This window comes from Pan paniscus, chromosome 1 (assembly GCF_029289425.2).
Source record: "Pan paniscus chromosome 1, NHGRI_mPanPan1-v2.0_pri, whole genome shotgun sequence".
Classification (NCBI taxonomy): Eukaryota; Metazoa; Chordata; class Mammalia; order Primates; family Hominidae; genus Pan; species Pan paniscus.
In genome coordinates, this window is record NC_073249.2 from 51,064,442 (window position 1) to 51,082,139 (window position 17,698).

The window sequence follows — 17,698 nt, forward strand, 5'->3', positions numbered from 1 at the left end:
GTCTTAGCACATTTTATGTGTGGCCCAAGACAATTCTTCCAATGTGGCCCAGGGAAGCCAAAAGATTGGACACCCCTGCTCTAAAGATTCAAAGCAGTAAGATTAATATTCCTTTTTTTTTTTTTTTTTTTTTACCTTTTAGAAAACGTTTCTCATTCAAAAACAGAAAATGATGTCCTGAAGATGTCCTTAGTTTAATGCATGTTGATAAAACTACTTTTTAGGATTCGTGTAATCTCTGTTATCACCCTTGTCTATTCCAATTCTTAAGCTTCTCCAAAATGGCAAAGTTATGAAAATGCGTGAGAACTGTTTCTGTACATTAAGTATTAAGTAAAATAAAAAATGGAAAACTTTAGGGGAAAAAATCATAGATACCCAGACATTTTACTGTATTCATTTTTATTTTTATATTTTTGTTTATATTAGGATATTATACAATTTTCAAAGCTAATAACAGAAATCTTTTTGTATGTATATTTAAAGCATAACAAAATAAAAGTATTTCACAAAAGATGTCCATATTACAGTACTATTGAAATATGAGGCACAGGGTAAGTATGCATTTGTGGGTTAAAAACATAATACATTCATTTTAAAGAATAAACATTTAATGTGAGTAACATTTTGGTTAAAATAAATATCATAGTAAATGTTAACAGCAACACCTGAAGTATATGGATACAAGAAAGGTGTTTTGTAATAGATACTATGTTGAATGGTAAAGCATTCATGAAATGGCTGTAATATCTTACTAAATTTACAATCATTGCACATTGTTGAGCACTTTATTTATATAGAGATACCCTTCATCCACCATTCCTAAACCTTACCACACAAAACAAAGTTACTCCATATTTTCACCTGGGTAACTGGTACCAATGTCTAAATAAGGTTTAGAATAGATATAGCTTTCATTTTACTGCTCCCCAAATCAATTCAAAAGTTTAACTTAATCAATATAAAATTTACTTATGAACACATATAAAGAACATTTTATAGGTGACTATATAAATTAGAGCTTCAAATCATCTTCATAGTTCTTTGAAATTATTCCATTCAAAATTAAAATTTGATTTTTACACAGTGGTTTCTTCAGGAAAAATATGAACATTTAGATTTAAAAAGATACAATATTCGAAGCAAAAAGTTTCTGCATGTAGAAATAATGAATTTCCCTGATAATTAAATTCTTTCCAGCTATTTCCTTCTAGCAGATATATTCACTGAGAAGAAAAGCTTTAATCTTTACTTAAAAGTCACTTTGAGGGGTCAAGCTAATGAATTTTAGATCTATGTATTCTTAAAGATTGCAAGAAAAAAAAGAGAGTATCTGTTCCAACCAGAGAACATTTCATCTCAATTATATTACATTAAAATGAACATGACATTAATGGTCAATAAGAATAATTCTTCTCATACTTCTAGGAATATATCTATGGATGCTCAGTATAAATGTTACAAGTCATTAAGAGTGTGAGAAAAAAAATGCATCTAGCCCTCAGGAAAAACAAACAAACAAAACAGGTTTCCTTTACCTATTCCAAAATAAAATTACCCTTCAGAAACCATACATAACTGATTAGATTTCAGAAAACAAGAGTTCAGACTTTTTGCCCTTTATACATTTTTTAAGTTTACAAATGCTTGAAAGCATTCAAATGAGTGTAAGAAAAACACATATGAAAAACAAAACCAGCAGTTACATCGGCTAAAGGGAAGTGTTCTTTGAACATGAGGTTTTCACGTTGGCAGGATAATTCATCCAAGGTTGTAAGATGGCACAGAGTCCTTTAACAGTGACTTCCTCTTGGCCTTTAGGCTTCACAATTCTGTGAGAAACTGGTCGCCACTAATACGAAAGCATTCAGGGAAAACATATCTGCACAACAGCATTTACGAAATTCTGCCCATTTCCTTAAGCTACACGAAGTGTTACCATCTCAGTCATCTTCATGAACAAATACAGTACTTTACTCAAAAGCTTCTCAATAGAAATGTTAATCTCATAACAATTCTGGCTGTAGTCATGGCCAGTTTTCATTTTATTAAGCATATTCTAGAATTACAACCTTGTCAAATAAATTGTAACTGTATCAACATTCACAGGTACAGTATAACACACATCCTTTCTTCCTCTTTAACAAGACCAAACATATGCATACAGGGTGGCCCAAATTTTAAAAAGTTTAAAAAAAAGTTTTCAATCCAGGAAAAGTATTGGTATACCAAATATCTTTTAAAAGGGTATTATACTCTCAGAAAGTATGAAACATTAATGGATAAAATGCACATACAATATAAATAAGAAAGTAACTTGAAGAATAATATAAAAAAATTTCTGAAGGGGACCGATCAGAACTTCAATAAAACTTATGAATAAAAACTTAGGCTTATATTATAGTATACAATTATGAGTTAAAATGCACTTAAATTTATAAAGAAATTGAAATATAGTACTGCAAGGTTATTCAAAGAATATTTTTCAAATGTACAAACAATAATAAAAACACACAAAAAAAGCCTTGGGCAATGTGCAACTTTAAAAATTATTATCACACCAGCTAAACAAATCCTTAACCACTTTTTAAATGGATTCATTTATACCATTTCAATGCAAAGAGAATATCAAAAATATTAAAACAAAACAAAAAACTCTTCAGTGTCTGACTCACATTTTGTCCCCAAATCTTCACATTTAATAGTTGCATTTTGAATGTATAAGCTAAGAGTTCTAAATGTTTCTCAAATAGTTTGTGTCTACACTTATTATAAGAATCATATTTGAAAACTACTCTGCTAAGAACTAAAACTAGTACTTCAAACGTTTAAAAATAAAATCGTCACAAAAGTTCACAATTGTGTTCATCTCAATGTCCATAAATTACTAAAAAAGAAACAAGTCACATGTTCAGATACTTTTTCTCAGGTATGAGTCTATTCTGATGTGTGCCAAGCTGCACCTTCAATATTTGGCACTGACAGTCTATCTAAACACAATTTATCAGCAGAAAACTGTAAGAAATTCTATAAACCTTTAGCCATTCAAAACCATCATGTTTCATTTTCTCTCCTAACATGCAATTCAGTTATTCCAAAGTCATTTGGGGGTTGCAAGGAGGTGATTTAGGTGACTGGTACAAAATGAAGCTTATATGAAAACTGGTTAAGGATTCAAAGCACACTAGCTCTGAAATATTAATCTTAACACCAGACATAAATGGGGAGGTATGACTTGCACAAAATACTTTCAATTACTTTGGTTACACTCTTCATGATCTTGCATGTTTAGCTGCTTGCAGTGCATGCATGCATCCTCTTTGCTACGTCATAAACATAGGTGACGTCTGGTCGCTTCTCTGGATCTGGGTTGATGCACATATTAACTAACTGTCGGAGCTGTGAAGAAAGAAAAACAATAAAACCTGATTAAGACAACTATTTTTGGTTAGTTTACTGAGAGGAAGAAATTATGAATAGCTATAGATTTTACAAGGAAAGTACATTTTCTGACTAAACATTCACTGTACTAGAAATATATATAAGACTGCTGCCAATGATCTTACAATAAGTTAAATGTTCTATGAAGTGCATTGAATGGACAGTATTAATGTCAACCAAGAAGTATTTTCCACAATCAGAGGCTTTAAAATGGACTCTCTTATTTTTTTCAGAGTTTAATCAGAAGATAGCAGTCACTGAGGACACTAGGCTTATAACTATAAGTCTCCAAGTTAACTGTAAATACACACATACATATTTGATCTAGAATCTACAACAGACTTAATTGTAAGTTTAAATGGAAGGCAATTAGAGTTGACATACATTTATAATGGACCATTTTGTACAAATATATATTAAAAGTTTTATGTTAAATTTTGTATTAGAGAAAAAAACACTCCTTTAAACTAATTATAATAAATTATATGGCAAGTTATAAGTGTTATTCCAATCCTCAATTGTGTACACAGTATTTAAATGTCCTCACTTTATAGATGAGAGAGTTGAGGTTTACTATTTTATTCTATTTATATCATAGAATAAAAGCAGATTTCAATAAATTAAGAAACTACCCTCCTATATGGTCCTCGATCCATTGGGTAGAAGAATATTAGCATTTTATTGTCAATTCTAATTTTCATCAGTTTATGAAACTATGTGTCATCATAACATTGTATATGATCTTCATAGACAATAAACTAAGAGGAAAAACTATATTCTTTTGCTTTGTAGGTCTCTTTAGGAACAGTTTAGACATTTTGAGAATTTGCATTAACTCTGGCCACGATATTAGCACTTAGTAAATTTTTAAATTAGCACAATTTCTTCATAGTTCTCAATTTCTACCATAAAATAACTTTCAACCAGAGAAAATACAAGTGATGATTAAAAAGCTGGGCTGAAGATGTTGCTAGTGCTATGGAGAAGGCTAATGGCACTGAGAAATGTCATTCTGAAAGAGGAGGTGGGTCAAAGAGTCTGCCAGATGAAGGGTCAGAGTTTGGTAAGGAGTACAGTGAAATGGAAACCAGTCTTGTTGAAGGCACTTTGTAGCTCTGTGCCCTTGGGTAAGTCACTGTCTCTGGAGGTTCATTTCTTCATCTATTAAATAGGGAGGTTGGAGGGGATGACCTATAAGGGCTGTTCTCATCCTAATCTCTTACATTTTATGATTCTAGCAGAATGAAATTTAATGAATCAATTTTAGCTACACTTGGAAATTCAACAATGTTTCATAGTAATGTTACACCCACTGGGAGAGCCTGAAGATTTTAATTTATATTCCTAGCAAAAGAGCAGAGAGCAGCATTTAAAATCCTTAAGGGGTACAGCAATACACAAAGCATTTTATTATGGTGATCTAAGATAAATTTACATCAGAAAGAGACTGGCATTTTACCAGGTTACCAAAAAAAAAAAAAAAACAAACAAACAAAAATAAATATATCCAGTCATACACAATGCAGAAGAAAGTGGGAAAAGCACTTACATAATGACACATAATTTAAAAGATAATGTGTTCTAATGGGTCATCTAGTTGTCAGATATTTTCTTTAGAGATAAAAACAAGAAAGCAAGCAGAAAGAATAGCAGGAAACGATAACCGTGGTACAAAAAGTTCATTATATTTAGCTAAAATACAAGTAGATGCATGCAGTAAACAATTTTTTGACTTCCTAACACTGCCACATCCTTCAAGCTGGTTCAGAAACCTTAACTTTTCCTGTGTAATAATTCAGAATAGGGTAGAATTTCCAACCACTAAGAATGAATGATTGGCCCTTAAGTTCTCCTGGCATGAGGAAAAACCAAGATTAGAGATATAATGATGCAAGTTTAGTTGAAGAAGACAGTGATTCTCTAGTTCACCAAAGTAAAAAGACAAGAATTGGGAATAACAAAAAGGGAGAAAGACACAGAATAAGGTAAATAGGTAGTGGGAGTGCCAGTGAGCACTTGCTTCTAAACTGCTCCTTTAAGGATGGCCTTTCAAAGGGATGACAGGTCAATTGGTGACCTTGCGACAGGCAGAGCCACAGCACCGTGGAGTCTGCTTTTCCCTCCCCACTTATTGATTCAATCTCCACCAAATACGAAGTGTACCTTGTCATAAAGAGTTCCCTTTTCCAGAAGAATCAAAAGGGCTATCACCATATAAAATCAGATATGTGAAATACAGAATATGCATACTTTACTATATTTATGAATCAATCTGTTGATAACTTTTCCTCAATTATTTGTTACATTAAAAAATTAATAAAGTATAAAAAGAAAGAAAACCTACGAAATTAAAATATGCTTTGGGAATGCTCCCACTTATCCACTCCAGCAACATTTCTAAATGATCTACTCTGCAAGAGACACTATGCTGGTGATACTTGATGGCACCGGATAAGACAAAGGACCTGTCCACAAGGGAAGGCTTGTTGTCCAGGATGAGAAGTGAGAGAATGACTCATTTTCCTTTCTAACCATCTGACTCTTTTGTTCTTTCTTTTTGCCCCCTCTTCCATTTTCATCCGTTCATTCAATTGTTCATTCAATAGTTTCCAATGGAGTATTTATTATGTACCAGACACTTTGTTAGGTAGTAAGGATAAAGCAATAATGAAAAATACACAGCACAGGCCCTTAAACAGCCTACAATCTAGCGGAAGATAGAACAAAGAAACAAATGTGAAAGTGAGGAAATCATAGAAATAATTCTATTATAAACTATAAAGTGATAGGTATCTCAAGAGATATCTGTGAGATAAAGGTAAAAGATTAAGTGTGGCTGCCCAGAGGAGGAAATAATTACTTTCCTCTTTTTCTAAAATCTGTTTAACTATGAGTTGTTGCACCTCGTACACGGAGGTATCGATACCCACACAGCTGACAGTATCCTTCTCCATTCCAAGTACTGCAACCCTCATCTTGGGTCACTTTCACATTTATTTGATGTGAATTAATATAAATCTCTTTGATTACCTGACTGTAATCTTCACCTTCATACCAATTTAGTCTCTGTCTTCCAAGGACACAGCCTGTTTCTTAAAATGCTGTGCCACATCAGAAATGTAAGCACACACAACTGTCCTTCTGTGTCTCTCTCTCCCTTCCTCCAGTATGGTTGTGTTTGATTTGACTGAGACTATTTCCAGTCCCTTTCATCCTGGTCAGCTCTATCCTTTTGGATTTACATCATTCAATTCCGGCCTAGACCTTCACTTCCCTGACGTTTTCTTCCTAGTTTCTTTTGTAGGTTTATCTTCCTTTGAAAAATCTACCAAATGTTGGTATGCCCTAAATATTTTCCTTTCCTTAACTCTTTTCCTGTTTCACTCTTCCTTCTTATCTTCAACAACTGCACTTATTCCCATGCCTTCAATAACCACCAACATGCTGAGGAACACAGGTTATCTGTCTCCAGCCTAGAAATCTTTGCAGGCTCTGTTCCCATACCTCCAACTGCCTTCTGAGTAGAGCTGCACGTAAATATTCACATTAAACATGTTTAAAACTGAAATATTAGTATTTTTTTCTCCCCAACCGGCTCTTCCTAACAGCACCTCCAACTTCGTAAGTCAAAAATTTGAAATTCATATCAAACATCTCATCATACTTCCTTCCCACCTGCCTAACCGTGAGCAACCAGTCCTATTGGTCTCGGGCTCCTTAAACCTTTTGTTTGCTCCTGCCACACCATCTCCACTGCCACACTCTTGGATAGTCTTCCAGCTGACGGCTTTGCTTTCGGTTGTCTTCCAATTTCTCTAGCACTGCCTAACTAGCCAGGTGATGCTTCAACTTCAAGCATTTCAATGGCTCCTCATACCTCTTAGAAAAGCTAAGGGCCACCATAGATGGCGGGGAGGAGCCAAGATGGCCGAATAGGAACAGCTCCGGTCTACAGCTCCCAGCGTAAGCGACGCAGAAGACGGGTGATTTCTGCATTTCCATCTGAGGTACCGGGTTCATCTCACTAGGGAGTGCCAGACAGTGGGCGCAGGTCAGTGGGTGCGCGCACCGTGCGCGAGCCGAAGCAGGGCGAGGCATTCCCTCACTCGGGAAGTGCAAGGGGTCAGAGAGTTCCCTTTCCTAGTCAAAGAAAGGGGTGACAGACGGCACCTGGAAAATCGGGTCACTCCCACCTGAATACTGTGCTTTTCCGACGGGCTTAAAAAAACGGCGCACCAGGAGATTATATCCCGCATCTGGCTCGGAGGGTCCTACGCCCATGGAGTCTCGCTGATTGCTAGCACAGCAGTCTTGAGATCAAACTGCAAGGCGGTGGCGAGGCTGGGGGAGGGGTGCCCGCCATTGCCCAGGCTTGCTTAGGTAAACAAAGCAGCCCGGAAGCTCCAACTGGGTGGAGCCCACCACAGCTCAAGGAGACCTGCCTGCCTCTGTAGGCTCCACCTCTGGGGGCAGGGTACAGACAAACAAAAAGACAGCAGTAACCTCTACAGACTTAAATGTCCCTGTCTGACAGCTTTGAAGAGAGCAGTGGTTCTCCCAGCAGGCAGCTGGAGATCTGAGAACAGGCAGACTGCCTCCTCAAGTGGGTCTCTGACCCCTGACCCCTGAGCAGCCTAACTGGGAGGCACCCCCCTGCAGGGGCACACTGACACCTCACACGGCCGGATACTCAAACAGACCTGCAGCTGAGGGTCCTGTCTGTTAGAAGGAAAACTAACAAACAGAAAGGACATCCACACCAAAAACCCATGTGTACAACACCATCATCAAAGACCCAAAGTAGATAAAACCACAAAGGTGGGGAAAAAACAGAGCAGAAAAACTGGAAACTCTAAAAAGCAGAGCGCCTCTCCTCCTCCAAAGGAACGCAGTTCCTAACCAGTAACGGAACAAAGCTGGACAGAGAATGACTTTGACGAGCTGAGAGAAGAAGACTTCAGACGATCAAATTACTCCGAGCTACAGGAGGACATTCAAACCAAAGGCAAACAAGTTGAAAACTTTGAAAAAAATTTAGAAGAATGTATAACTAGAATAACCATTACAGAGAAGTGCTTAAAGGAGCTGATGGAGCTGAAAACCAAGGCTCGAGAACTACGTGAAGAATGCAGAAGCCTCAGGAGCCGATGCGATCAACTGGAAGAAAGGGTATCAGCGATGGAAGATGAAATGAATGAAATGAAGCAAGAAGGGAAGTTTAGAGAAAAAAGAATAAAAAGAAACGAGCAAAGCCTCCAAGAAATATGGGACTATGTGAAAGGACCAAATCTACATCTGATTGGTGTACCTGAAAGTGACGGGGAGAATGGAACCAAGTTGGAAAACACTCTGCAGGATATTATCCAGGAGAACTTCCCCAATCTAGCAAGGCAGGCCAACATTCAGTTCAGGAAATACAGAGAATGCCACAAAGATACTCCTCGAGAAGAGCAACTCCAAGACACATAATTGTCACCAAAGTTGAAATGAAGGAAAAAATGTTAGGGGCAGCCAGAGAGAAAGGTCGGGTTACCCACAAAGGGAAGCCCATCAGACTAACAGCGGATCTCTAGGCAGAAACTCTAAAAGCCAGAAGAGAGTGGGGGCCAATATTCAACATTCTTAAAGAAAAGAATTTTCAACCCAGAATTTCATATCCAGCCAAACTAAGCTTCATAAGTGAAGGAGAAATAAAATACTTTACAGACAAGCAAATGCTGAGAGATTGTCACCACCAGGCCTGCCCTAAAAGAGCTCCTGAAGGAAGCACTAAACATGGAAAGGAACAACCGGTACCAGCCGCTGCAAAATCATGCCAAAATGTAAAGACCATCGAGACTAGGAAGAAACTGCATCAAATAACGAGCAAAATAACCAGCTAACATCATAATGACAGGATCAAATTCACACATAACAATATTAACTTTAAATGTAAATGGACTACATGCTCCAATTAAAAGACACAGACTGGCAAACTGGATAAAGAGTCAAGACCCATCAGTGTGCTGTATTCAGGAAACCCATCTCACATGCAGAGACACACATAGGCTCAAAATAAAAGGATGGAGGAAGATCTACCAAGCAAATGGAAAACAAAAAAAGGGAGGGGTTGCAATCCTAGTCGCTGATAAAACAGACTTTAAACCAACAAAGATCAAAAGAGACAAAGAAGGCCATTACATAATGGTAAAGGGATCAACTCAACAAGAAGAGCTAACTATTCTAAATATATATGCACCCAATACAGGAGCACCCAGATTCATAAAGCAACTCCTGAGTGACCTACAAAGAGACTTAGACTCCCACACATTAATAATGGGAGACTTTAACACCCCACTGTCAAGATTAGACAGATCAACGAGACAGAAAGTCAAGAAGGATACACAGGAATTGAACTCAGCTCTGCACCAAGCGGACCTCATAGACATCTACAGAACTCTCCAACCCAAATCAACAGAATATACATTTTTTTCAGCACCACACCACACCTATTCCAAAATTGACCACATACTTGGAAGTAAAGCTCTCCTCAGCAAATGTAAAAGAACAGAAATTATAACAAACTATCTCTCAGACCACAGTGCAATCAAACTAGAACTCAGGATTAAGAATCTCACTCAAAATTGCTCAACTACATGGAAACTGAACAACCTGCTCCTGAATGACTACTGGGTACATAACAAAATGAAGGCAGAAATAAAGATGTTCTTTGAAACCAGTGAGAACAAAGACACAACATACAAGAATCTCTGGGACGCATTCAAAGCAGTGTGTAGAGGGAAATTTATAGCACTAAATGCCCACAAGAGAAATCAGGAAAGATCCAAAACTGACACCCTAACATCACAATTAAAAGAACTAGAAAAGCAAGAGCAAACACATTCAAAAGCTAGCAGAAGGCAAGAAATAACTAAAATCCGAGCAGAACTGAAGGAAATAGAGACACAAAAAACCCTTCAAAAAATTAATGAATCCAGGAGCTGGTTTTCTGAAAGGATCAACAAAATTGATAGACCGCTAGCAAGACTAATAAAGAAAAAAAGAGAGAAGAATCAAATAGACGCAATAAAAAATGATAAAGGGGATATCACCACCGATCCCACAGAAATACAAACTACCATCAGAGAATACTACAAACACCTCTATGCAAATAAACTAGAAAATCTAGAAGAAATGGATAAATTCCTTGACACATACACTCTCCCAAGACTAAACCAGGAAGAAGTTGAATCTCTGAATAGACCAATAACAGCAGCTGAAATTGTGGCAATAATCAATAGCTTACCAACCAAAAAGAGTCCAGGGCCAGATGGATTTACAGCAGAATTCTACCAGAGGTACAAGGAGGAACTGGTACCATTCCTTCTGAAACTATTCCAATCAACAGAAAAAGAGAGAATCCTCCCCAACTCATTTTATGAGGCCAGCATCATCCTGATACCAAAGCCGGCCAGAGACACAACCAAAAAAGGGAATTTTAGACCAATATCCTTGATGAACATTGATGCAAAAATCCTCAATAAAATACTGGCAAACCGAATCCAGCAGCACATCAAAAAGCTTATCCACCATGATCAAGTGGGCTTCATCCCTGGGATGCAAGGCTGGTTCAATATACGCAAATCAATCAATGTAATCCAGCATATAAACGAGCCAAAGACAAAAACCACATGATTATCTCAATAGATGCAGAAAAGGCCTTTGACAAAATTCAAGAACACTTCATGCTAAAAACTCTCAATAAATTAGGTATTGATGGGACATATCTCAAAATAATAAGAGCTATCTATGACAAACCCACAGCCAATATCATACTGAATGGGCAAAAACTGGAAGCATTCCCTTTGAAAACTGGCACAAGACAGGGATGCCCTCTCTCACCACTCCTATTCAACATAGTGTTGGAAGTTCTGGCCAGGGCAATCAGGCAGGAGAAGGAAATAAAGGGTATTCAATTAGGAAAAGAGGAAGTCAAATTGTCCCTGTTTGCAGACGACATGATTGTATATCTACAAAACCCCATTGTCTCAGCCCAAAATCTCCTTATGCTGATAAGCAACTTCAGCAAAGTCTCAGGATACAAAATCAATGTACAAAAATCACAAGCATTCTTATACACCAACCACAGACAGAGAGCCAAATCATGAGTGAACTCCCATTCACAACTGCTTCAAAGAGAATAAAATACCTAGGAATCCAACTTACAAGGGATGTGAAGGACCTCTTCAAGGAGAACTACAAACCACTGCTCAATGAAATAAAAGAGGATACAAACAAATGGAAGAACATTCCATGCTCATGGGTAGGAAGAATCAATATCGTGAAAATGGCCATACTGCCCAAGGTAATTTATAGATTCAATGCCATCCCCATCAAGCTACCAATGACTTTCTTCACAGAATTGGAAAAAACTACTTCAAAGTTCATATGGAACCAAAAAAGAGCCCGCATCGCCAAGTCAATCCTAAGCCAAAAGAACAAAGCTGGAGGCATCACACTACCTGACTTCAAACTATACTACAAGGCTACAGTAACCAAAACAGCATGGTAGTGGTCCAAAACAGAGATATAGATCAATGGAACAGAACAGAGCCCTCAGAAATAATGCCGCATATCTACATCTGATCTTTGACAAACCTGAGAAAAACAAGCAATGGGGAAAGGATTCCCTATTTAATAAATGGTGTTGGGAAAACTGGCTAGCCGTATGTAGAAAGCTGAAACTGGATCCCTTCCTTACACCTTATACAAAAATTAATTCAAGATGGATTAAAGACTTAAACATTAGACCTAAAACCATAAAAACCCTAGAAGAAAACCTAGGCGTTACCATTCAGGACATAGGCATGGGCAAGGACTTCGTGTCTAAAACACCAAAAGCAATGGCAACAAAAGCCAAAATTGACAAATGGGATCTAATTAAACTAAAGAGCTTCTGCACAGCAAAAGAAACTACCATCAGAGTGAACAGGCAACCTACAAAATGGGAGAAAATTTTCACAACCTACTCATCTGAAAAAGGCTAATATCCAGAATCTACAATGAACTCAAATTTACAAGAAAAAAACAAACAACCCCATGAAAAAGTGGGCGAAGGACATGAACAGACACTTCTCAAAAGAAGACATTTATGCAGCCAAAAAACACATGAAAAAATGCTCACCATCACTGGCCATCAGAGAAATGCAAATCAAAACCACAATGAGATACCATCTCACACCAGTTAGAATGGCAATCATTAAAAAGTCAGGAAACAACAGGTGCTGGAGAGGATGTGGAGAAATAGGAACACTTTTACACTGTTGGTGGGACTGTAAATTAGTTCAACCATTGTGGAAGTCAGTGTGGCGATTCCTCAGGGATCTAGAACTAGAAATACCATTTGACCCAGCCATCCCATTACTGGGTATATACCCAAAGGACTATAAATCATGCTGCTATAAAGACACATGCACACGTATGTTTATTGCGGCATTATTCACAATAGCAAAGACTTGGAACCAACCCAAATGTCCAACAATGATAGACTGGATTAAGAAAATGTGGCACATATACACCATGGAATACTATGCAGCCATAAAAAATGATGAGTTCATGTCCTTTGTAGGGATATGGATGAAATTGGAAATCGTCATTCTCAGTAAACTATCGCAAGAACAAAAAACCAAACACCGCATATTCTCACTCATAGGTGGGAACTGAACAATGAGAACACATGGACACAGGAAGGGGAACACCACACTCTGGGGACTGTTGTGGGGTGGGGGGAGGGGGGAGGGATAGCATTGGGAGATATACCTAATGCTAGATGACGAGTTGGTGCAGCGCACCAGTATGGCACATGTATACATATGTAACTAACCTGCACATTGTGCACATGTACCCTAAAACTTAAAGTATAATAATAATAAAAAAAAAAAGAAAAGAAAAGAAAAGCTAAGGCCCTTAGCCTGGCATAATATGAGCCACTGACATCAGTCTCCTGCTTCCCTTTCCAGGCTCCTATTTAGCCCCAAACTCCTTCTCCCTTCCCCCACCCCACCCTATTTTCTAACCGTAATAAAGCACTTGTAGTTCTGTGCTGGCCAAACTGCTTCATGCCCCTATATCTTTGTTTATGCTGCTCCTCTGTTTATAACACCTCCCTCAAAACCCCTAGCTCTCTCACCTGTCTGCCTTACCCATGCATCTGCTCACTGTATATCTCTTCTCTAAAGTCCTTCCTCATTACTGTGTTTGCTACATGGAACTTAACTCTGTTCTACTTGGCCCCCAGTGTACCCTTCACATACTTGTATTAAAGTCCTTATAACACTTTATTGTACTTCATTAAATGTCTGTTTTCTTCTATTAAACTGCAAGATCTAGAGGATGGATACCGGATGAACAGTAAGTGCTCACTGGCTTGCTGAATGAATGAAAGAATGAATGGGTAACTTCTGGCTGAGGAAAAAAGAAAAGGTTTTGTGGAGGTGGCATCTGAGCTGAGGTTTGAAGCAAGAACAAAATCTTAATATATAAAAGTGGGGGGGAGAATTCTAAGCAGAGGTAACAGAATTTGATTCTTGGCCAAAGAAAGTATGATGTGTGTGAAAGCAATGGCAAGTACTTCTGCATGACTGAGGAGCAACAGGGATGAAATGATAAGCTGAGGTCAAAGAAAAGAAAGATTTAAGGGGTTTGAAATCTATTCACACAGACAATGGGAAATCAGTATTTAAGGCAAGAGGGAGAAATCATTAGAGTCGTGCTTCAGCACGTATTTTCTTGGTACACAGACAAAAAGAGAACAATGCCAGCAGAATGCTCAATTAAGTTCCTCTAAGATTTCAGGTAAGAAATAGCATTCATCAGAAATATTCACCAGGGTATCTGAAATGGGATAACAGAAGTGGTAACACTAAAGGAGGTGTGGCCTGGAGAGGGCAAGAAGGATACTTTGAGTTTTTGAAGTCATCACATTTGAGATGCTGACACATTGAGATTTGAGTAGAAATATGAACGCCTGAATTTTGGGTTTAATTCTGCATTCATATTGAGATAACTGAATTGTAGACATTAAATCACTTTTGTGACTCTACCAGATCCAGATTATGAAGATAAAGGAGACAGCTCAAGTAAAAAGTTGTAACCTATATTAAACGATTATTTTTAATTGTATGCTTATCTTCAATACTCATGTGTTGATTTAGTCTTGCTTAATGGCAGGTATCATTCTGGATAAAAATATTTCATATTTATATAGAACTTATCATTTTACAAAACCTTCCATATAATTTTAACAATTATTTTTAAAGCACTGTAATCTCCCACAACAGTCTCATTTTATAGATGAAAAATCCAAGAATGAATTAAAAAATTAAAGGTGGAACTTGAGTTGGAACCCAAGGCATTTGATTTTTTTCAGGCAGGTCTTTTACCACTTGCCATTGTTGACAGCTTGTTTACTTTTACTTTTACCTACTTGGTCTTTTGATTTGAATTTCTCATGATGCTTAATACAGCTATATATACATGATGATTATTAGTAACACTAATTTCAAATCATTTCCATTATAAAGGGATGCCACTTGATTTAAGGTATCATCTGAGTTCCAGTCAGGAGACATGGGTGACTAGATATTAACAGGTCATCATAGAATGGAGAAAGTAACATAGTTTATTCCACTCAGAGATTGGTCTGAGTTTTATTCAGTGAACACAGTGGTAAGATGGCTCAAATTTCACTAAGGGTGTCCACCTGACATGTTGTTTGTTTTCCCTTAAGCAAATCGGCAGAATAGATTCTTGTCAAAGAGCATATAACCTTAAATAGTGTGCCATGTAGTGGGTCCTATCAAATTCTTGTTGAGAATTAAAATTTAGGGAAGACTCTGTAATGAATAAAATTCATCTTTACAACTTTGGATAATCTAAGTTCTATCCTTTAATTAAATTAGACCACCAGAAGGCTGCATCCTGGGAGCACATTTGTTTATCCTGCTGACAAAGCGCCTTTCCAAAACTGTGCTTTGATATTTGCTTTTGGATTTTATCAAACATCACCTAGGTATTTGCTATAAAATTGATGTTGAAGACACTGCTTAGTACATTACTCAAAGATCTTCATATGAGATATTTATACCATAATTTAGTAGGAGAAAACTTTGTCTTCTGTGAGGAACTATTAATAGTATATTTCCCCCTTATAAGCAGAAACTAATTTGCTTACTATGTTTCCCTTTGTGCCATGAGATAAAGGAAGCAATAACTAAATGAGAATCTCAATCACAGCAAGTCTGTTGGTCATAACAGGTATACATTTACATTCCCTTCTATCCCTGGCTCTGAATTTTACTTAAATGTTCCTTTTAACAACAGGTAAGTCATGTCCATTGCAATAAATTATCTCAAATATTTTTAAAGAAAAGTGGGTTGTAAATTACAGAATAGGAGATTTATATAGGCTGAATTCTGAATTTGATGTAATCTTCCTTGGTATTTATGAAATAACTATTTGTTGTTCTAAAGATATACTTAAATAGACCTGTTACTCTAGTGGGGGTAAAATAAGTTGCAAAAGTCTTTTGTTATAATAAGGGGAAAAATCACAAGTAACCTACTTTTATGTTATAAACAACCACAGACTAAGTTTTATGCCTTTAATGTTAATAATTTGGTTTAAAAATGTGAATTCATATGGATCCATGAATAATCTCTTGTAAGACTAAATAACAATCATAAACAAGGTCACATCTCACACCTTCTTCTTTTAATGAATACAAAATTATAATACCACTTTAAGATCGTAGAGTTATTTGTGCTCCTGCCATCATGAATAGGAGGATAAAATAGTCACCTGTGTATTATAAACCAGGAATTGTATTAAGAGCTAGGGTTTAAAATTTATTAATTAGAAGAAGAGAAAAACCCATTTTTACAATGTTAAATACACATAATAGGTTGACTCGTGGTTACTAAGGGGTCACTTTTTGAAGCTAGTGAAGATACCTGGGGTTATAGTACTTAGATATTCCACGGAATTATTAGTTTTTCTAAGACTCCAATGGAGAACTGAAAATATAGTCCCCTGAACATTTTCAGATCAAAATATATCTCCTTATGCTCTTTGAGATAACTCTAGGGTTTCAACTAAATGCTAGTTCCAATGCTTGAGTAAAGAAAAACTATTTCCTAAAAGCTAATATGTAATATTTATGAACGACTCTATGCATTTTACATGATTTAATTTATTCAATCTTCATAAAAACTCTATGGGGGTGGACACTACTGGTATGTACAATTTTATAGAGTAGTAACATTCCTAAGGCCACAAACGCATAAGGGGCAAAGCCTGGATTTGAACCGAAGCAGTCTAGCTCCAGCGCCCAAGCTTTTATATACAGTACTATATTATACTGCCCGGGAAAATTCTAACTTGATCTGCAGGGTCCCTCACGGCCACCTCTGCACAAAGGTGGGGTGACCTTCCACACAGTCAAAGATAGATTGTTAGGTTATTAGACCTTCAAAAGAATGTTAGCTCTAACACCAGTTCCTCGGGTTTCTAAAATTAATGGATCTGCCTTCACATTTCATAGGCCAATTCTGATCAAAAAACAAACCAAAAAATTTTCTCTCGAGTTCTGCAAAATTCCCAATAAGACACAGGCCTACTTTATCTGTGAGGGATATATTTAAATGATGACACCAAAATATTCAGATTATTATGACTAGAGGGATAATTTTAATGTTATTTCTAATCTGACTCATGAAATGGCAGTAAACTCCCTCCAAATGAAATATAGTTGATTTTTGTCACAGAACAATTTCTTTACTCCGGATTACAAACTTACATAGTGACCTGATGAACATAAGAAATACCTCTAAGTTTTTTTTTCCAGATATCAAATAATCAAAATGAGATAAAGATCTTAGACATCTCCCTGTTTATTTCACATTTTTTAAAAGTTTCTGTTAACCTCCGGAAGGAATAAAGTTATTTTAAAAACTTTTAACATTTATCCAATACTGTGCAATGATTCTAAGTACTACATTATTAACCATGTTCAAGGAAAATGTGATCAGACAATAACATTAAGAACTTCATATCTATTCCTTCATGTCAGGTTTCAATTTCTAATAGTATTAATCAATCACTTGTTCAAAACCTTTCCTGTCCTTGAATTGAGGGAGTTAGCTTTCTATTTATTGCTTTAAATTTTAGAAATAATTCCAATATCCGTAGATATTACAACATTAATAAGAATAAATACAA

The 17,698-nt window shown here is 36.7% G+C and overlaps 1 protein-coding gene across 4 annotated transcripts in view; it reads right to left on the bottom strand.

Moving 5' to 3' along the window:
* Positions 1-385: 385 nt before the first annotated feature.
* The window catches only part of NEK7 (NIMA related kinase 7), a 165,356-nt gene continuing 148,043 nt past the window's right edge, over positions 386-17,698 (bottom strand). For all 4 annotated transcript variants that reach the window (XM_003823069.4, XM_055110070.2, XM_063597983.1 and 1 more), the window contains one exon: positions 386-3,399. In XM_003823069.4, coding sequence (XP_003823117.1) covers positions 3,289-3,399 — 111 coding nt within the window. In that variant the 3' untranslated portion in view covers positions 386-3,288. The remainder of the gene's footprint in view (positions 3,400-17,698) is intronic.